This window comes from Haematobia irritans, chromosome 4, assembly GCF_050003625.1.
Source record: "Haematobia irritans isolate KBUSLIRL chromosome 4, ASM5000362v1, whole genome shotgun sequence".
In the NCBI taxonomy this organism is placed as follows: Eukaryota; Metazoa; Arthropoda; class Insecta; order Diptera; family Muscidae; genus Haematobia; species Haematobia irritans.
Genome location: NC_134400.1, coordinates 146,263,218 through 146,286,711, shown reverse-complemented (window position 1 = coordinate 146,286,711; position 23,494 = coordinate 146,263,218). Strand labels below are relative to the sequence as shown.

Genomic DNA, 23,494 nt, shown 5'->3' with positions numbered 1-23,494 from the left:
CTTGCGGACTATGTTTATGTCTGTTAAATCTCCCATACAGACGACATTTGCTTGAAATATATTAAGGGATTGTAGTGAGACACAAAAGGTGGACTTTTTAGCATTTCTCAAAATTGGAAATAGCCGACTTTTCGATATTTTCAAAATCCAGAAATCCCAGCTATATTTATATTTGTCAAATTTCTCATATTCAATCAATTGTAGTGAGAATGAAAACGTCGACTTTTCATCTTTTTTAAAAATTTTAAAAACTTGACCTTCAACTTTCTCAACATTAAAAAAATCGTCTTTCGACTTTTAGTAAAGTCAACTTTTACATTTTGTCAGCTATAATTACACCTGATAAATTTATTATACACATAGAGAATGGTGGAGAGGGCGGGATTGGGCGGTGAACCGAGGCATCGAGATCCTACAAAAAAAAAAAAGAAAAACAACCGTAGTATTAACGATTGGTTTTCGTAACGTTCGTTAATAGAACGAAACCAATCGTTGTATTAAAAAATTTGTACGTAGGTTCAATATTAACAAAATCTCTAATAGTACGAACATAATACGCTTAGCGTATTCCAATTGGCAGACCGCAGCACAGTCCTGAAGACAGATGTATGTGCTAAATGAGTCAGAACTTGAAGATTTTCCCGGAAAGACGGAGATCCACAGGGAAATGATAGAGATAACAGTAGGGTATCCGAATAACCGGATTCAATTTAACCGCGAAAACTGGGTTTTGACCATCGGTTAACCGGTTTTCCGTATTTCAATCAACTTTCTATCTTCTTCGTCATATGTTTCTTGCGAAAGTCGAAGTTTTTGTAGAGACATACCGAAGATGAAAACCAAACTGACTATTTACGTACAACACTTTCACAACACCACTCAACAATTTCGCATATATTCCTTCTAAACGAAATTTCACTCAAACTAAAATCCGCTTTGTTGTAAAGTCCCTTCTTTGATATCAACTATGGCCAAATTTTTTTAGAAGCGTTATGAAGATTGTCCCATTTTTAGTCCGAGATCTACCATCTGTAAACGAGCATTTTCACTACCATGTTTCTTAAAAATTAAGCGAAAATATTGTTTATAGGGTGATACGGTCAAAATTTGGTCAATATAAACTTGACGTATTTCTTTCAATTTTGCATTTAAAAAACCTGAACACCCCTCATTTTGAAGGTGTGTGTGTGTAGAATGTTGCTTCTATTTTTATTTTGGAATTCACTCTTCAGTTGTCAAAATGCCGTCCAAGCAAGAAGAGCATCGTATCAAAATTTTGCTCGCGCATCGCGAAAATCCGAGCTACTCGCACGCAAAGCTAGCAAAATTGCTAAAAGTTGCCAAATCAACCGTTACAAATGTAATTAAAGTGTTTGGGGAACGTTTGTCGACAGCCAGGAAGTCTGGATCGGGGGGAAATCGAAAACCGGAAGCCGCTGAGACGACAAAGAGAGTTGCCGGTAGTTTCAAGCGAAACCCTAACCTCTCTCTCCGAGATGCCGCAAATACGCTGGGTGTATCGTATACAACCGAGCATCGAGTCATAAAACGAGCCGGACTATCGACTTACAAGAAGGTAGTGACTCCAAATCGCGATGATAAACAAAATACGACGGCCAAAGCTCGATCCCGGAGGCTGTACACGACGATGCCGACGAAGTTTGACTGCGTGGTAATGGACGACGAAACCTACGTTAAAGCCGACTACAAGCAGCTTCCGGGACAGAACTTTTATACGGCAAAAGGATGGGGAAAGGTAGCAGATATTTTCAAGCATTTCTGGTTTGGCAAGCCATCTGTACCTGTGGCTTGAAAAGCAGGTACAGAAAGAAAGAGTGTTTGAATAAACGTCTGCTGCCTTTCCTGAAGAAACACGGTTGTTCCGTACTGTTTTGGCCGGATTTGGCATCTTGCCATTACGGTAAAAAGGCCATGGAGTGGTACGCCGCCAACAACGTGCAGGTGGTTCCCAAGGACAAGAACCCTCCCAACACGCCAGAGCTCTGCCCAATTGAGAAATACTGGGCTATTGTCAAGCGGAACCTAAAGAAGACCAAAAAACTGCTAAGGACGAGCAGCAGTTCAAGGCAAACTGGCTTTCTGCGGCGAAGAAGGTGGACAAGGTGGCTGTACAAAATCTGATGGCAGGTGTCAAGCGTGAGGCCCGGCAATTCGGATTTGGAAAAGCGAAAGCCTAACTGAATATTTTTCCTGAATTTTATACTAATTGAACTTGAAAAGAAATTTAATTTGATTTTTTAAATAAGCGATTTCACCGATTTCCACGCGTTTTCCCTTGACCAAATGTTGACCGTATCACCCTTTGCAAAGGAAGATATTTAACGATATTCAATTCTTCTGTTGCACTTGAAGTACAGCATGAATTAATACTTAATTAGTTTTTATACCCTCCACCATAGGATGGGGATACCCCCCATCCTATGGTGTTCCGTTTGTAACACATCGAAATATTGCTCTAAGACCCCATAAAGTATATATATTCTGGGTCGTGGTGAAATTCCGTCTGTTGAAATCACGCTAACTGCCGAACGAAACAAGCTATCGACTTGAAACTTGGCACAAGTAGTTGTTATTGATGTGGGTCGGATAGTATTGCAAATGGGCCATATCGGTCCACTTTTACGTATAGCCCCCATATAAACGAACCCTCAGATTTGGCTTGCGGAGCCTCTAAGAGAAGCATATTTCATCCGATCCGGCTGAAATTTGGTACATTGTGTTAGTATATGGTCTCTAACAACCATGCAAAAATTGGTACATATCGGTCCATAATTATATATAGCCCCCATATAAATCGATCCCCAGATTTGTCCTCCGGAGCCTCTTGGAGGAGCAAAATTCATCCGATCCGGTTGAAATTTGGAACATGGTGTTAGAATTTGGTCTCTAACAAACACGCAAGAATTGGTCCATATCGGTCCATAATTATATATACCCCCATATAAACTGATCCTCAGATTTGGCTAGCGGAGCCTCAAAGCGAAGCAAATTTCATCCAATCCGTTTGAAATTTGGAACATGGTGTTAGCATATGATATCATTGTCATTGAGCTTAACATGGAATCGGGCAGCACTCAGTGATAAGAGAGAAGTTCACCACTGTGGTATCACAATGGACTGAATAGTCTAAGTGAGCCTGATACATAGGGCTGCCACATAACCTAACCTAACCTAGTATATGAAATCTAACAACCGTGCCAGAATTGGTCCATATCGGTCCATAAATATATATATATTCTCCATATAAACCGTTCTCCAGATTTGACCTCCGGAGCCCCTGCGAGGAGCAAAATTCATCCGATCCGGTTAAAATTTGGAACGTGGTGTTAGTATATGGCCGCTAACAACCATTCCAAAATTGGTCCATATCGGTCTATATAGCAGATCCCCAATCACACAAAAATTGGTCCATATCGGTTCATAATCATGGTTGCCACTCTACCAAAGTTTTGTTTCTATAGAAAATTTTGTCAAAATTTTATTTCTATAGAAAGTTTTGTTAAAATTTTATTTTTATAGAAAATTTTGTTAAAATTTCATTTCTATAGAAAATTTTGTCAAAATTTTATTTCGTTGTCGTTTTTTTATTTCAGCTTAAAACCATACATTGACTAAACTACAAGAGTAGCTTAACCAACAGAGGAAAAGAATGTTTGTCAAATTTATTTGGGCAAAGCCCTATAGACTGCAAGATGGTTGGATGGACGCACGTTTCGGAATTACCACATTCCTCATCAGCATCCTCTACTTGCAGCAAAACTATCAACCAATTATCAGAATAAATTCAGGCAGTTTATTAAACCCAACAAAAACCACACTTGAACCCTCCGAAAAAAGGTTTTACATTGATAGCCGGCTTATGCCAAATGAATTCGAAACAAACATATCTCTTTTCCTATGCCACTGTCAAATCATCGATTTGAATTCACATGGCTGGGTTTATTTTGAGCGTGCCTCCTCTTCTTTTTCCATTTGTTTTGTTTTGTTATTGTTGGTTTTGTTCTTTAAGCATTGTTGTCGTTTTTTTATTTCAGCTTAAAACCATACATTGACTAAACTACAAGAGTAGCTTAACCAACAGAGGAAAAGAATGTTTGTCAAATTTATTTGGGCAAAGCCCTATAGACTGCAAGATGGTTGGATGGACGCACGTTTCGGAATTACCACATTCCTCATCAGCATCCTCTACTTGCAGCAAAACTATCAACCAATTATCAGAATAAATTCAGGCAGTTTATTAAACCCAACAAAAACCACACTTGAACCCTCCGAAAAAAGGTTTTACATTGATAGCCGGCTTATGCCAAATGAATTCGAAACAAACATATCTCTTTTCCTATGCCACTGTCAAATCATCGATTTGAATTCACATGGCTGGGTTTATTTTGAGCGTGCCTCCTCTTCTTTTTCCATTTGTTTTGTTTTGTTATTGTTGGTTTTGTTCTTTAAGCATTGTTGTCGTTTTTTTATTTCAGCTTAAAACCATACATTGACTAAACTACAAGAGTAGCTTAACCAACAGAGGAAAAGAATGTTTGTCAAATTTATTTGGGCAAAGCCCTATAGACTGCAAGATGGTTGGATGGACGCACGTTTCGGAATTACCACATTCCTCATCAGCATCCTCTACTTGCAGCAAAACTATCAACCAATTATCAGAATAAATTCAGGCAGTTTATTAAACCCAACAAAAACCACACTTGAACCCTCCGAAAAAAGGTTTTACATTGATAGCCGGCTTATGCCAAATGAATTCGAAACAAACATATCTCTTTTCCTATGCCACTGTCAAATCATCGAATCATTTTGGCATAAGCCGGCTATCAATGTAAAACCTTTTTTCGGAGGGTTCAAGTGTGGTTTTTGTTGGGTTTAATAAACTGCCTGAATTTATTCTGATAATTGGTTGATAGTTTTGCTGCAAGTAGAGGATGCTGATGAGGAATGTGGTAATTCCGAAACGTGCGTCCATCCAACCATCTTGCAGTCTATAGGGCTTTGCCCAAATAAATTTGACAAACATTCTTTTCCTCTGTTGGTTAAGCTACTCTTGTAGTTTAGTCAATGTATGGTTTTAAGCTGAAATAAAAAAACGACAACAATGCTTAAAGAACAAAACCAACAATAACAAAACAAAACAAATGGAAAAAGAAGAGGAGGCACGCTCAAAATAAACCCAGCCATGTGAATTCAAATCGATGATTTGACAGTGGCATAGGAAAAGAGATATGTTTGTTTCGAATTCATTTGGCATAAGCCGGCTATCAATGTAAAACCTTTTTTCGGAGGGTTCAAGTGTGGTTTTTGTTGGGTTTAATAAACTGCCTGAATTTATTCTGATAATTGGTTGATAGTTTTGCTGCAAGTAGAGGATGCTGATGAGGAATGTGGTAATTCCGAAACGTGCGTCCATCCAACCATCTTGCAGTCTATAGGGCTTTGCCCAAATAAATTTGACAAACATTCTTTTCCTCTGTTGGTTAAGCTACTCTTGTAGTTTAGTCAATGTATGGTTTTAAGCTGAAATAAAAAAACGACAACAATGCTTAAAGAACAAAACCAACAATAACAAAACAAAACAAATGAAAAAAAAAAAATTTTATTTCTATAGAACATTTTGTCAAAATGTTATTTCTATAGAATATTTTGTTAAAATTTTATTTTTATAGAAAATTTTGTGAAAATGTCATTTCTATAGAAAATTTTGTCACAACTTTATTTCTATAGAAAATTTTTTCAAAATTTTATTTCTATAGAACATTTATTTTAAATTTTATTTCTATAGAAAATTTTGTCAAACTGAATTATATACGTATTTAATCGGTCCTTTTTACTTTAATATATACCACGTATGGACATACTTATAATTTAGAAGACGGTGTTAGGAGGTTTTAAGATACAAGCGTTAACGCAACTTAAGTAATTCGATTGTGGATGGCAGTGTTTAAAAGAAGTTTCTACGCAATCCATGGTGGAGGGTACATAAGATTCGGCCTGGCCGTATATACTTGTTATATTTTCGTTTTTAACCTATTTTAGCATAATAAAAACTCGGAAACCGGGTTTTGGAAAAAATTGGGATTTTCGTATAAACCGAAACCCTATTCAAAAGAAAAAAATGGTTATTTAAACATCCTACATAACAGGTATTTTAGTAGGATTGCGGCGGCAGGAACCGCCTCTTATTCGTACCAGTACATGTCTGTATAATAAGAAATGTAAAGACAAATTAATTGGAGATAAAAGCTAAGTCACAAAGAAATTGAATTTAGAGAAAGCGAAATCCATAGTTTCCACAAAGTTTTGTGGAGCAGAAAGGTCTACGAAAATACTATGGTGTGACCACAAACAAGAAAAAGAGAACTATTAATGGAGAGTAGGACAACAAAACAAGTTAGGAAATTTATTGAAAATAAGATTTAGCAAAAAAAAAATATATATATATAATGTAGTGAAATCTGTATCTTCTCAGTAACCTTACCTAACCTAGTCCATTAACGAATCTAAAAACTCTAACTAACAGTACCTACTTTAAATTAACATTGAGAACTAAATCATTTGATTTTGAATGTCCTCTGTATCGGACATAGCTAGTGATAGGCTTAAACACACAATCTATGAGTTTTTGCTAAAAAATTTTATGTAACATAAATTTGCTAAACTATTTATTTTTTCCAATTTTGCAGATCTTATGAACAGCAGAACCTTGCAGGAAGTCCTTTATCTAGTGGTGGTTGCTGGTAATTTTTTGAACTGTGGCGGTTATGCTGGCAATGCAGTTGGTGTTAAGCTATCTTCTCTGACAAAACTCACCGATATACGAGCAAATAAACCCGGAATGAATCTTATTCATTTTGTAGCCATACAAGCAGAGAAAAGGGATCCCAACCTGTTGAACTTCCCCAGTGAATTGAGTAATCTAGAAAATGCTTCCAAGTAAGTTTAGAAGACCTTTTCATAAATCCCCTTCGAATGATTCACATTTTGATTGTTTCCACAGAACAAATCTTGAGCAAATTGGCATAGATATTAAAAATTTGGATACACAATTGCAAAAAATAAAAAGGCAAATAGAAATGCCCAACACCGATGAGGATATAAAGGATCAAATGATGGAATTCCTACAGAGTGCGCAAAGTGAGATTGCTGTATTAAAGGCAGGGATGGATGCTGTTGATAGCATGCGCTTGAAACTTGCGGATTTCTTTTGTGAAGATCCTGCCACATTCAAATTGGAGGAATGCTTTAAGATATTGCAAACATTCTGTGATAAATTCAAGCAAGCGGTAAAAGAAAATGAGAGGCGTCAGCAACTAGAGGAGCAGGCAAGCATAAGGCAGAAACAAAGGGAAGAACAAATGGCTAGAAGGGCCAAATATGGTGAGCTAATACAGGGTGGGGAGGTATATTTTCGAATAACTTGTGATGCCTTTACTTTTATGTCTTTGCAACAGCCACCCTCAACGGAACACCAGTGTCCGACTATGATAGTACACAATCCTTGGATGCCTCATTTGATCCCAGAGCTAGTCCGGCCCTGTCACGTAAGCGTTATGGATCCTTCAATAACGGAACCATGGATGTTAATAACTCATTTATACGCTCAGAGGCCACAAATGGCCATTGCGAAGGTCTTTCGCCCGATATTACTCCCAATGGTAGTATGCGTAGACGAAGAAGTCGTGTTCTAGCCGAAGAAGATGATCTCATGGAATTCCTTCGGACCTCTGGTCATGAGCGTAATAGTCGTGAGCGTAAAGCAGCCTATGGAAGTTTGGGTATGTCTCTGTATATGCCAATAGATAAACACTAAAATGATGCCATTTTGTTTTTCTTATATCACAGATCGTTCATGGGCCCGCCGAGCCCGATCAGGAAGCTCAAGTCGCAAACGTCCTGATTTATTGAATATTGATTTTGGAACAGATAGGGAAAGAGCTGCTTCACCCTTACCTCCAAATGTAACTGAAAAAGCATCTCCCTTATCACCCAACAGTGGTGAGATCAGCCAACAAGCAAACGACGAAAATAAACCAAGGTAATACGCTATAATATAAAGTCATGCGGAAATGACTCTATGATACCTAAACCCAACTTACCTGAACGAGGATACCGATCTTACTGAGAGCATAACTGATAGATTTTAATGGGTGCATTTTTGATTTCTCTGAGGACCTTTAAAGACAAACGATGTAAAGACGATTTGACAATTTGTTCCTTACAATGATGAAAAGATTTTCGATTTATGATAAATTTGTTTTAATTGTTTTAACAAAGAGACAATTATTAAACATTCTTTTGTTCCTCTAGTCCCACCAATGTAAAATACTTAGATTTTCAAGGTTTTATGATCTTTAGACGGGGACGTCCCCCTAAGTTTTGGTTAGAGAACAAAGATCCGCTACCTTATTTTCAAATAGGAGATACATAATTTTCCGATATTTGGTGGTGCGGGGAAATCCTCCCCTTTGCCTATTTGTTAATTTGCAGTGAAGAAACCAAACTTCTCCGATTTACAGAGGACTCTGTCAAAATATCAAAAAATCAAGTATCCCATATTGATTTAAAGAGGACCAGACGGATGAATGGGCTCAAATAAAAAAATGTGTCTATTCGTCGCCGGGCATTTATCCATTACAAAATCAAATTGAAGTTATCCGAATGGTAATGAGATTAGTTGTACAACCAATCTTGCAATCACATTTAAAATAAACCAAGGTAATACGCTATAATATAAAGCCATGGGGAAATGACTCTATGGTATCTAAACCCAACTTACTGAACGGGAAACCGATCTTACAGAGAGTATAACTGATAGATTTTAATGGGCGCATTTTTGAGAAATCAAAAAAAAAAACGTCCCCCTAAGTTTAGGTTAGAGGACAAAGATCCGCTACCTTATTTTTCTATAGGAGGTCGGGGAGGGGCATCTCTTATTTGTCCGATTTTTTTTAAGGTAAATTAAAAAATCTAAAATGCTCCGAATTGATTGATATTGTTATGGAAGGTTTGGGGTTGCGTCTGGACAAATATGCGTTACTTAATTTTCCGATATTTGATGATCATGCAGAGAAATCCTCCCCTTTGCCTATTTGTTAATGTACAGTGAAGAATCTAAACTTCTGCGATTTACTAAGGACCCCGTGAAAATATCAAAAAATCAGGTACCCCATAGTATATCATAACTCAAAATTGTCTATTCGTCGGCGGGCAATTATCCATTACAAAATAAAATTGAAGTTATCCGAATAGTAATGAGATTAGTTGTACAACCAATCTTACAATCTAATTTAGATTCCGCTGATATTTTCTGAGCTAGATTTTTGCATAATTATACCCACCACCATAGAATGGTGTCGGGGGTATAATAAGTATGTCATTCCGTTTGTAACACATCGAAATATCGATATCCGACTATATAAAGTATATATATTCTTGATCAGGGAGAAATTCTAAGACGATATAACGATGTCCGTCTGTCCGTTCGTCTGTCTGTTGTAATCACGCTACAATCTTCAATAATGAAGCAATCGTGCTGAAATTTTGCACAAACTCGTATTTTGTATGCAGGCAGGTCAACTTCGAAGATGGGCTATATCGGTCCAGGTTTTGATATAGTCCCCATATAAATCGACAACACGATTTGGGGTCTTGGACTTATAGAAATCGAAGTTTTTATCCAATTTGCCTGAAATTTGAAATCTAGAGGTGTTTTATGACCATAAAGAGGCGTGCCAAAAATTGTGAGTATCGGTCCATATTTTGGTATAGCCCCCATATAGACCTATCTCCCGATTTTACTTCCGCAGTTTTTATCCAATTTGCCTAAAATTTGAAATCTAGAGGTATTTTATGACCATAAAGAGGTGTGCCAAAAATGGTGAGTATCGGTCCATGTTTTGGTATAGCCCCCATATAGACCGATCTCCGATTTTACTTCTTGGGCTTATAGAAACCGCAGTTTTTATTCAATTTACCTGAAATTGGAAATCTAGAGGTACTGTAGGACCACAAATACGCGTGCCAAAAATTGTGAGCATCGCTCCATATTTTGGTATAGCCCCCATATAGACCGATCTCCCGATTTTACTTCTTGTGCTTATAGAAACTATAATTTTTATTAAATTTACCTGAAATTGGAAATCTAGAGGTATTGTAGGACCACAAATACGTGTGCCAAAAATTGTGAGTATCGATCCATGTTTTGGTATGGTCCCCATATAAAACGACCTCCCGATTTGGGGTCTTGGGCTTATAGAAACCGTAGTTTGTATCCTATTTGTCTGAAATTGGAAATCTAGAGGTATTTTAGAACCATAAAGAGGTATGCCAAAAATGGTGAGTATCGGTCCATATTTTGGTATAGCCCCCATATAGAGCGATTTCCCGATTTTACTTCATGGGCATCTAGAATCCGAAGTATTTGCCTGAAATTGGAAATCTAGAGGTATTTTCAGGTCATAAAGAGGTGTGCCGAAAACGGTGAGTATCGGTCCATATTTTAGTATAGCCCCCATAAGAACGATCTCCCGATTTAACTCCTTGGGTTTCTAGAAACCGTAGTTTTTATCTGATTGACCTGAAATTGTAGATATTCTGGTATTTTAGGCTCACAAAAACGTGTATCGGATTAAGTTATTATCGGTCCATTTGGTAATGCCTCCATATAGACCGACTTCACTTCTTGAGGGTGTAGAAGGCGCACTGATCATGAAAATTGCTTGAAACTCAATGTAAAATTTCCAGATTTTAATTAAAATTTCCGTTATTTTATAATTTTCTTGCACACTTACAAGAGATGTTAATGATTCCTCTAAAACTCAAACAAAAATGGTTCTTATAAATCCAGAATCTGATATAGTCCTCATAGGTGAAATCTTAAAATTTATCTTCGGGAAGTGTCCACAAGCCCTCCTGAAATTTCAAAGGAACCCCTAATATTTGGTTCATGGTGGTGGGTATTTAAGATTCGGCCCGGCCGAACTTAGTGCTGTGTATACTTGTTTTTATATAAACTTGATATTGAATGATTATGGCTAAAAGGTTAAACATTTTGGCAGAAAATACCCCACCCCAGGATGGGGGCCTACTTATCCGGTTCGGTTGAAATTTGGTACGTGATGTTATCACGATAAAATTGGTCCATAATTATTATTGTATCCCTAATATAAACCAGAACCATAATAGGTCCATAATTATATATAGTCCCCAAATAAATCGACCCCGAGATTTACTTAACGGGGGCTACTGGAAGAGCCAGTCTCATGCGATACGGTTGAAATTTAGTACGTGCTGTTAGGTTAGGTATAGTGTCAGCTCGATATTTCAGGCTCACTTAGACTATTCAGTCCCTTGTAATACCACAGTGGTGAACTTCTCTCTTATTACTAAGTGCTGTCCAATTCTATGTTAAGCTCAAGGATACGGGACCTCTTTTTATATGCGATTCGGAACGGCTTTCCACAATGCAGTAAAACCACTTAGAGAAGTTTTGAAACACTCAGAAATGTCACCAGCATTACCGACCTGATAATTCACCGCTGGAAAACTTTTTTTGTTGGGTCGAAACTGGGTTTGAGCCCCACCAACCTGTGTATGCAAGGCGGTTAAGCTAACCGGTGTGTACCTCCCCCTTGCCCGACATTTTGAAACTTGAAGAAAAGTTCAGATTTTCTTGACATTTTCAAGGAAGGTTGTATAATTACATAACAGGATAATGCTCAGCGGTTCCAGGATTCACACGATGTTAATTCAAATAAAATTTATTGAATTTAACATACATTTATTTGACACTTAAAAGCTCCTTCTTGCCAGACTGTTTTAAGTAAGACCTTACATTTACATGAAATTAATTTTCCGGTATATTTTCGCTTTTTCATACGAGGGCTTTGTTTTGAAAGCCGTCAGTCCCACCAATAAATTGAAATCCTTTCAATGTGAATTTCGAAAATAACTTCAAAGGATAATCCTATTATCTTATTCTTCAAAATATTCTGTGAAGAATATGGATAATTTAGTTAATGCAAAATGTCTCTTAAAAATTTACTTCAAAGTAAATGGGATACTTAAAAAAAAATCAGAAAGACGCTGTGAACGGGGACGAGTTCGCCTAGCGACTAATAAATACCTTTATACAAAACTATTAAATAGTCACCTCTAATACCATTTCTTAATCATCGCTCTCACACAAAATTTTCAGAATATCTCGTGAATGGCGTCAAAAAATCGAAAATTGGTTGCAATCGAACGAAAACGATGAAAAACAAGACGAGGAATACAAACGTAAGCGACGTTTGGTTAACATCAATAGGCGATCGCTTGAAAACGATACAGGTAAGCTAATCCCTTCAAGTATTCAATTACCTATCATAAAAATCCATCATATATCCTGGCAGAAGGCGAACGAAAATTGGATACATTACCTGAAGAAAAATGTGTACCAACTACTCCGAATCTTAATACTAAAACATCAAATAATACATTAACCAATTGCACCACAACTAATACCAATAACCAACATCACGTAAGCAATAGGGATGGTTATAAAAGAGTCTACAGTGATTGGAAACCTTCAAAGGCTTTGGAAACGGACATTGTTGGTACCATAGAAGCCATTGCAAGTAAGTTTTATAAAATACTTTTGCTTCTTGGGAACATTGTAACATTTTCTTTCTCCACTCCTCAGATGTGAATAATACTCGGCAGATGTCCCTGAAACAATTGGAGAAGCCCAGCATAACCGAATCAGATGTAAAATTCTCCAGTAGCCAATGTAACTCAAATAGCTATACCAACTCGGAAGAAGTAGTCTATAGAAGACAGAGATCGGTGGAAAACAATACAACTCAATTAGATCCCATTGCAGAAGAGGATCGTCGTAAATCCCTCATAGCCCAGCAAATGGTTGAACGTGATGCCAATGAACGTCTACAAATATACATCCGTTCACCATCCTCCTCGGAGAGAGATGACAAGCGTCGTAGTTCAATGGAAACAAATAAACCCACAAAAATATCGCTAACATCATTACAAAATCAGACAGCTAGTAGCACCAAAGTTAATAACGATAGCTCAATGTCCAAATCTCCAACTATCGCACATAGATTCAATTACGATGGCAATGCCGAAATGCCCCATACCTCAAAGCATAAAGAAATCGATGCGGATAATATCGAAACACCTCCGGTAACAAGAAGAACTATATCTAGTCCCACTTCTACATTGGTTACTCTTAACCGTCCCGATACCAAAACTCAGATTGATAGCAAACTAAACGAGGATACCGCAAGTAAACTGAATGAGTTACATGGAGTGGAAACCCCAGAAGTGCCTGGCCATTTTGATCGCTATTCGCTGGCCAGACGTACGAGACGCTACAAGCGTCCCACTGACTATAGCAGTGGAAACGAAGAACATACTTCAGCCAAAGATTCTAGCGAGGAAAACTCCTTAAACCAAATTAGTAAATCTGAAGATAACCGAATATCTCACAATCAAACGGAAAATAAAACTAGTCCCTTGACGGCCTCCACAGCGGTCGTGGAAGATAAAGTTACAGAGAAGCCAAAACGGGTACCGGCAAGAACGATTACGAAATTGGAGAAGGTGGGACGTCATATAAGCTCCATTAATCAGGAAGATGTCCAGGAAGCTTTGAGAAATCTGAAATCTCCCACAGATGTGCCCGAGAGGCTTTGGAGTCCCCCGCGTGAAATACTCAACCAGAAGAGTCCCTTGGGCTCGACCAAGGGTAATGGCTCCACCATTATAAAGGTATCCAATCATGAATTAAACGATGAAGGCTTTGAGGAAACTCAAAGTTTAGTCTCCGATACTCCTTCGCATGGCAAGGAGAGTATTAACTCGTCTTGTAACGAAACCAATGAATTTAACAACAACAACAACAACAAATCATCACAAAAATCGATGTCACAAAAACCTAAACCCATACAGAAAATCTCCAGTCGTTTGGCCGACAGATTACAAATATCGCGAATGCGCTCAACATCTAAGTCACAACCCACCAGCGTTACCACAACACTAGCAACAACAGCACCACGAAGAACACCCAGTGCTTCTGGAGATAGATCTCGTGCTACTCGTTTACCTAATGGTTCCTTGGTCCAGGGACCAGCTAGTTCAGCAGCTGCAGCTCATATGAGCAACTTTACCAACAATGCCATACGGAGAGCTACATCTCTACGTAAAACATTACCGGCATCGGAATCACCTGCAAACCACCAGAAACGTGATGTAGAACGTAGTAGTTCGCGTAATAGTTTACGGTCGTCGCGTTCATCTATAAACAGTGCTACGTCTACGAACACAGTGAAGCGTATGCCTTTGGCTGGATCTAACGGCAAGAATTCTCCTCTTCAGACAATGTCTGTAGATTCTTCGCCTAGCAAACGTCCCCTTGGAATGCAAAATACAAAGACTTCTATACGCTTAGGATTGGCTGGAGGAGCAGGTGTTGGTGTACCGGCCAGCCGCTCTAGTTCAAGTGGCTCTAGCGTTGGCCCCAGTGTAATGGTGGTACGCAATAGATTATCTTCCTCGGGACCTCAAAATAATACTCCACAACGTCACGCCCTAGGCAGCAGTACAAGTTTCAAAGAAAATCAAACCAATATGGGATCATCGCGACCACAATCGGCACGTTCAGCCATTTTGGTCAAAGCCACCATAACACATCCTCCGTCATCGGCTCAAAAACCTTCAACATCCCGCAGTAATTCTAATACCAGATCTGTTAGCAGTTTCATGAGGCCAACAGCATCCAGTACCACAAAACGATCAAAGTAAAAGTGAAAATGAAACAAGAGTTAGAAGAACATTCCCCATAAGAATATACAAATATGAGATGCAAAAAGCCTGAATATCAATGCGATTGTATGGAAGAAGAACAGAAGAGCAGGGTATGAAAATTTGGTTTCAATCGTAAATATCGTAAAAGCAGGGTATTAATTTTGTTTTCTTCACGAATTAAATTGGATATTAAAACACAAAGCAATAATGAAAAAAAGTTGCATATTTTGAGAGGGAAATATATTTCTCAATTTTTGAAAGAATTATGTGGAACTCAATTATTAATACTTGCTTTAAAGATTTAAAATATCTATTGACGATCTATCTCCGGAAGAAATCCATTTGAGTTCTTTTATAGTTAACAAGATGTTTTTGCTAAGATAGTTTGTTTAGATAATAGTTTGTAGAATTTGTTTGATTCTGATCTTTGGTTTCTGCGAAACGCAAATTTCGCTTTGCATAGTGCGAAGGAATAAAGCCATAAATTTAATTTGTATTTGCAGAGTAATACGAAGTTCGACAGTATCCTTTTGTAACCTCTATTTCAGATTCTTAAAATTCAAATATTAAACTTCTATAAATTCCAAAACAAACAACATGAGGTATTTCAAAGGACTTCAAATTATAAATCAGTTTGTAACAACAGACAGTCATAGATACCATAAACCATTGGTGGACAATTCACCACTCATATCCACACTGAAAAAAATATTGTCGTTAGGCCAAAGATTTCATGTCCTTCAAATACGAATGCAAATTTTGCTTAGCATAGAAGACGCATTTCTCTAATATAAAGTTTTTTTTCCTTGTCCAAAAGTCGATAAACTTTTCAATGAAATCGTGTTGTCCTTATAATTAAGTGATTTTGCTTAAACATGGGCATCATAACACGAAAGAAAAAAATTTTGGGGCAAAGTCAACTTGACTTTAATAATTCTGGAAAAATTCTTTAAAATTAATGAAATTGTCTTTAAATTTGTTGTCTTTTTGCATCTTGACTACAAAGCAAAAAATCGATTCAAAATAGGACATGTTTTTCAGAACTTTATTTTAAAGATGTTTTTTACTTGAAACATAGCATAATTTCTACTGGAACTCGAGCCTGAATTTGGAAAATAAAGTATTTCTTAACTCGTTTTTATAGGATTTTGATAGCATATGAAGAAAAAAAGCTGAAAAAACGAAAAAATCAAAATTTGCTTCCTAGAGGCATGTACACAAAACCCACATTTAAAAGAGAATTGTGTCTTAAAAGTATCCGTACTTGTATTCTCCGCTTCTTTGGCTCGGAATCAATACCAAAATTGTTAAAGTAAAGACAAAATCTTTGAAACCGCGCATGCTTTTTTTTCAGTGCATGTAACCTAAAAATATTTCTTCTTCATATTTCGTGGGAATCCTAGAATAGTTTGGTTTCATTAATTCGGAAAAATCTCAATTTTTACAAAATTGTTTCCGCTAATATTTGAAATTAGGCTATATTAGTTAGTTAACCAAAACGATTTGAAGATTAACGACTATAATATCAGCACTACTTTGGATAGATAAGGATATAAGGACTGATGTTAAATTTCAGATTTCTATTCGTACGTCCAGACTAATCACAACTCATAAAACGATTTAATGGACTTAAGAGGGCTTCAATACATCAATTTACTACTCAATGTATTCCCAAACACTTCTTCAAAAATGACAATATTGGAATTATTTGAAAATCTAACAAATCTGCGGATAATGAAATTTCGTGGTCCCTTGGTCCTTCTGCGTTCAAGTTATTGATTTTTTTTTTGCAAAACAACTTTACCAAAAAAGTATTGAAAATGTTATTTTTTTTTTAGTCCGGAAGTGGTGCAATAGTTGGCGCATAAGTGATGAATTTTACATGGGCTTGTCGTAGGACGCATGTCCGCCATTTCAACAGACGCTTCACTTAATTTGCTCTACTTCTTAAGGTGTGCTTCGAATTCAGTGTTTTGGATGTGAATTAAAAATGTTTGTAATATTTTGCCAAATAAATAATTTTTATAATGATTTTTTAATGCATTCTAACGCTTGTCTGAAACGTTTGACCTCAAATACTTTCAAAAATACACAATTTTTCCTTTTTTTTTTTCTTCGACAAAATTTAAATAACTTTTACCATTTTATTTATTCTTTTTCCGTTTTTAACCTAGGTATTTGAAACAAAAAAAAAGTTAAAATTGCCCATTAAAAATATGATACAAGTGAGTTACAAACAATTTATTAAAAGTACTTCACACAGAAAAAAATTTCCGTAGTTAAATTTAACTTATTTTTATTGGAAAGAAATTATTTGCTTGTAGCTCAATTTTACTATTTTTATCGAAATTTTCCACAGCTTCATGAAATCTTACTTTTCTCAAGTATGTCTCAAAAATTTTATGAACTAAACGTGAGTATAAAGTTCAATGACTTTTAATGTACATCCAAAAATATTCTACTAGGAATGGACTTAATTTTAATTTACACAGAAAAAAAAATCACGAAAATTTTTCCAATTAAAATTTTAATTGAGTTTTAAAACATATTTGATTAAAAATTTAATTGATTCGAAAAAATTTTTTATTTGAAACAAAAATCAATCACAAAAATGAATAGTATCAATTAATTTTTTAATTGACTTTCAATTAATTTTAATTGATACTATCATTTCTGTGATTGAAGACATTTCAATTAAAAAAATTAATTGTATCAATTAATTTCGTGATTTAACCAGAAAAAAAAATTTTTCTGTGTATAAAAATCTCAGTTGTCGCAACAAATTTAAATTTTCTGAATTTTATTGTTTCATTATTAATTTTTTTTTGTAATTAAATATGAAGAGCTAATTATCAATATTCAATATTCCGCCCTATAACAAGCCCATGTACACCCTCAAAAAAAATCGCTTTTTTAACATATGTTCCAAACATATTTTGCAGGAAGCACATATATTATTGGATACTGCCGAAACATTAATATGTTTGTTTTATGTGAACATATGATATGTTTGGAAGCATTTTGAGCCCAAAAATATTATATGCTTGGAAGAATTTTTCCCAAAGACGATTGTGCTCATTCCCTAACATTATCGTAATTTTCACTTCCACGAAATTTTTAGTTCTTGGCACCTTTTTCTGTAATACAAATAATGTTGAAGAAATTATTCACTTTTATAAATTTTTTAAATTTTACCTTTCGCCTGCACGGAGAATCGAACCGAGGACCATACTGTTTGTAAACCAACACACTATCCACTGGGCTACGTAGCTGTTATGGTCACCAGCAGATAATTATCGTTATAAGTTACATTTATATAGCATAGTTTGCAGCGCCCACGAGCCCATGCAAACATAACATTATTTAACAGAAACATACATTTGTTTGCCACGTGGAGCAGTGGTTAGCATGTCTGCCTTGCATGCAAAGGGTCGTGGGTTCAATCCCTGGTCCGACCGAACATTTTTTTGTTTTTTTTTTAATTTACACATTTATATTTATACTATATTAAATTTTTATTATGAAACTTCGAAATGTGGGTTATTAAAGATTTATAGTCAGTAACAGTGCTTGATATAAACGAAATTGGTTGATTTTTGGATAAAATATTAATTTTTTATTGCAAAAATAACAATTTTGTAACAAAAAACTGTTTTTGGTACAAAACTTTAAAATTTGGAAGGAATTCAAAAACTCTAACAAAAGAAGAACGTGGAGTCGAGTATAAACATACATAAATAATTTTATAATATAAACATAAATTTATTTAGGCGTGAACAGTTTTTTACTAGCATTTAATACCATCGCTCTAAAATGTCTTTTATTTTTCTTTAATAATTCATTTTAAAGAAAATAAACTTTTTAAATTGTTTTAGCTGCAAAACTCGAACTTAATGCCCGCTTTTATATTTGAAGGTGTCCGTCAACTCCTCGTGGACTACTTATTAATAAAGAGGAACTAAACTTTGTTTTTATACATTTTACTGCGTAATTTTTCACTATTTCCTCCTTATTTCATTTTACTGTCCCAACTCTAAAAAGAGTATAGTGCCCTTTTTGTTATTTTTATGAAGACCACTGATTTCTTTTAACGAACCAAGAAAAAAATTGTGCCCATAATGCCAAAATGATAAACAAAACACATGTCCACACATACATAAAATGCTGCTCTCAAGTCGAAAACATATGCTGTTTGTTTTTCAAATGTCTATTTTCTTGGTTCCGAATGTCCATTCTCTTTATTCAAATTAAATAATATTTAGACTTGAGCATATCAAATTTTTGGCCTTATCATAAAACAGTTTTCCGAAACAACATGCAAGCGGTTTCACAGAAATTGTTCTCTTTTGATTCTTTCGGTATGTTATGTTGATATCTTTCGTCAACTCTCCCGGTTTCCATCTCTATTTCTTTCTCTATACTCTCTCTCTGTCGCTTTGAATAAAATATCACAACATATGTATGTTTAGTCGAAATTTGTAAATTCATATATGTTGGCATTCACACATATGATTTTTATGAAACATTCATGCCCCAAACATAATATATTCTAACATATTAACATAGATGTCCCAAACATTTAGTGTTAGTTTAGGAACATTACATGTTTGCACTTAAATAAATTGTGTTTAAAAATTGTGCCCGAAACACATTTTGTTTATATCGGAACATATGAAAAACATATTTTTCTAAGAGTGTAAAATTAGTTTCTTTCAAGGCGAGTTTGCACCACTTCTGGATCCAAAAAGAACATTTTCATTGTTTTGTGGCTACACACAAAGAAAATGTCATTAAAAGTCAGCCAACGGAAAATTTTCATTGATATAATGAAACATTTTCATTAATACAATGAAAATATTCGTTAATACTACGAAACATTACGTTTATTGACAGAAAATTCGTTATAATAATGAAAAATTTCGTTGTATTAAGGAATTTGTTTCATTGGCTGACTTTTAACCCTTATATTATGTTGGGGTCAGTTGATGGCCCATATGGAGTATAATTAAAAGTTCTCACTACTCATCAAGAATTCAGTACATGTCAACAATTTATGCACTGAATAGTAAGAACTTTTATTTATATTCCAACAGTAAGAAATGTGCTGATGAAAAATACGAAGTGGGTCATCAAATGACCCCAACATAATATAAGGGTTAACAACACATTTCGTTAATATAACGAAACTTTTTCTATTAGTGTACACCCTAATACATTACAAATCACACTATGTGAGCCATACAAATATCAACTTTAATTTGATACAGAATCGATAATAATATTTTGTTGTTTATAAAAGAACTTGCATGGATTTCTGGGTTCTTAAACTTAATTTCTATAATTTTTGAAAAACAATCACTATTCAAAAAATTGAAATAAAAATGAAACGTAAATACCTTAATGTAATACAAAAAAGACGTCCTTTCATTGCAACAATTTAAAAAAAAAGAAAAATTAATAAATCCAAAATAAAAAACCGTCCAATAAAAATTACTTAGTATTTGTTCAAATCAAAATCTATGTTAGTTATTGCAAACTACTCCATCCCCATATTATCTATGATATAGAATAAAGAAAAGAATTTGAATTTTGGAAATATCAGGCCAGTTAAGCCAGTTTAGGCGCAAAAAAAAAATAAAAAACAAAATTGAAAAATCTTTAATATAAAAATAAAAGCATATACAACATATTTTTACAAGATCAAACAAATTATTAGATAAATGTGTAAAGATAAGCAATATAAATGCTAGTCTTTGTTTATTGGAAACTTATCATAGTATTTGGAGAAAAAAAAAATCGTAAGAATTTGTAGAGAAAAAAAATCACAAAAAAAGAAAAGGTTTTGAATTTAAACAATAATACTTAGTATAATTATAAAACAAACAAAAAAAACAACTACATATTCGTTTAAAGGCTCTCTTGGAAAATGGTAAAATTTAAGTATTCAACATTTCATATTTTAATGTGGACCCAAAGAAAAACTATTTTCCTCCAGAACGAAATTTTAGACAAACGAAATTTTCCATTTGTTAAAGCGTTTTCATTATGAGCAAATAAAGCTGAATTTATGACAGGCGATGTAACGGCTGGCCTTAAATTATTTTATTTGTTTTCGCGTCAAAAGAAAACTTTGTTTGTCTAAAATGTAGTTCCTCAAAAAAAAAAAAAGAAACTCATTTTCCAGTAGAGTTAATTGTTTGGCAATGGGAAAACCCAAGATTTCGAAAATTCCAAAAGTAAAAATTAAAAAAAATAAATAACATCTCTTTGCATACACTGAAAAAAATATTGTCCCTAGGCCAAAGATTTCATGTCCTTAAAATACAACTACGAATTTTGCATTTTTCAGATATAAAGCTTTTTTCCTTGGCCAAATGTTGATAAACTTTTCAATGAAGTCGTTTTTTTCCTTATAGTTAAGTTATTCGTCTTAAAATTGGTTATGATCAAATGAAAGAAAATTTTGTTTGACTGTGGCCAACTTGACTTTAAAAAAGCGTTTAAAAATATGAGTTTTTTTTTCAACACTTTATTTTAAAGCCTTTTTTACTTGGAACAAAACATACCTTCTACTGTTAGTCGAGTCTGCTTTTGGAAATTTTAGTTGTCGTTAATATGTTTTGAAAAGGCTCTGATAGCACAGGAAGAAGAAAGCTTAACAGAAAAAACTAATAAATTAAAGTTTTTTTTGTAGAATCAAGTAAGCAAAACTTAAATCGTTAGCTTAATGTGTAAAGGTGCTAAGTCAACCTTTTACAAAAAAATGGATTATGATGGAGATCGACAGATAAATCAAAAATACATAGTTTATCATAAAAAAAATATATTAAATATCTGTTTTTATCTCTGGTAATGATGTATAAAAGTGCTAAGTCAGCACCTGTTAAAATACACGTGCTAAATCAAATTTTGAGGTTGAGTAGGCTTTGCTAAAAAAATTTTAATAGCAATTGTTTGTGTGCGATTTTGCAGGAAGTATACTGTTTGTATTGATAGCATTTATGGTAACTACATTCACAATTTTTCGAAAATAGGTTTATTTCACAATTTATTAAGTTTTTTGTCTCTCCTGTAAAACTTCAAAAATTTGACTTAGTACTTTTACACATTAAGCTAACGAAATTTAAAAGAGAATTGTATCTTAAATTTATCCTTAATCCAATTCTCCACTTCTTTTGGCTCGTAATCAATACTAAATACAATACATAATCTTTAGAATCGGGTATGCTTTTTTTTCAGTGTACAAAGGGTTCTGGACTCAACTCAACTAAAAATAGAATCAAAAATGGTGTGACAGAAATAGAAGAATGTACCAACACTATGAGTCTTACTACTTAAGAAACTCTTCCTTTTGACAAAAATTCAAAATTCTTTGACTTCATAACAAAAAGTTTTACAAGATAGAAATTCTGGATATACAAAAAAAGAACATCACCTCTATGTAAACAAATCAACACACATCTGTGCAAAAATATATTCCCTGAATGTCACAAAGATTAGTAGTAAATGAGAAGAGAAAGAAGCAAACAGCCGGAGCATGATAAACTGTTAGGCCATAATTAAGAAAGACAAAAAATATTTTATTTTACATAATAAAAAGACATATTGGCATAGAATTGAGTATATATAATAAAAATAAGGAGAATTTCAGGTTTTCAGTCAATCTTTCATTCTTCCATCAATGAATATAAAAGCAACAAAATGAAAAATGAAAAAAACATTCTTATACTATGTATTATTTTCTTAGTTATAAATAATAATAATAATAATAATAATAATAATAAGTAAATTAATTTAAATTGTTTTCTTTTTTCTTTTTTTTTTTGAAATTTCTAACAAACAAATTACAATGTACACCAGATTTGAATAATTACAATGTACTAGATATATCGCTATATACACAAATTAAATCAAAACTTAATTATTACAATTACAAAATGAACAATTAATTGTATAATTTAACTATAGTTATAAAGGTAAATTTAATGAAATCTAGATTTAGCCATTCGTATCTACCATCAAAGTTTATAAAACACTCACTTTATTCACTATCATAACACCAATCAAACTAATTAATAAGTAATAAATATAATAATTATATTAATACCTATATTTCATTCCTTTATTTTTTATAACGAATGTTAACACAAATTAAAATTTAATTTCAAATCGAAATTCTATACAAGATATTAATTTTTATGATCTATCTTTAACTTTTTTAATCGTAATTATAATTTTTATACAATTTGCATAATTTGTAAACCTGAATCTAATATTATTAATAACAAATAATATAAAATTAAGTCGTTAAAAAATTTATTAAAAATATGGTCAAATAAATGTCATTGTACCAAAATGAAAAAAAAAATGTTTTTTATTTGTTTTTTTTTTTTTCTTTTTTGTTTGTGTACGACCCAAAGCAATCGTATTTATACATGCAAAATTAGATGCAAACCCAAAGTATCTAAGAAACTATGGGTTATTATAACCTGTCATAAAGGGTCGGTATGAAACACCATAAAAGACATTTGTATATCCAGTATTAAATATATATCCAGCGTTACCAAAATGAGTTTTTATTTTGGACCAATATTTTTTCCAAAATTGGACCAAATTTCATACCAGCGGGCCATTTTTCCAAATTAAATTAATATCATTTATAAGT

General features: G+C 34.1%; 1 protein-coding gene across 2 annotated transcripts in view; it reads left to right on the top strand.

The window, feature by feature from the left end:
- Positions 1–22,258, top strand: part of form3 (FH2 domain-containing protein formin 3) — a 335,435-nt gene extending 313,177 nt beyond the window's left edge. For both annotated transcript variants that reach the window (XM_075307556.1, XM_075307555.1), the window contains 7 exons: positions 6,708–6,957; positions 7,022–7,401; positions 7,476–7,799; positions 7,867–8,059; positions 12,221–12,354; positions 12,417–12,641; positions 12,707–22,258. In XM_075307556.1, the coding sequence (XP_075163671.1) occupies positions 6,708–6,957; positions 7,022–7,401; positions 7,476–7,799; positions 7,867–8,059; positions 12,221–12,354; positions 12,417–12,641; positions 12,707–14,826 (3,626 nt within the window). In that variant the 3' untranslated portion in view covers positions 14,827–22,258. The remainder of the gene's footprint in view (positions 1–6,707; positions 6,958–7,021; positions 7,402–7,475; positions 7,800–7,866; positions 8,060–12,220; positions 12,355–12,416; positions 12,642–12,706) is intronic.
- The last annotated feature ends 1,236 nt before the right edge of the window (positions 22,259–23,494 follow it).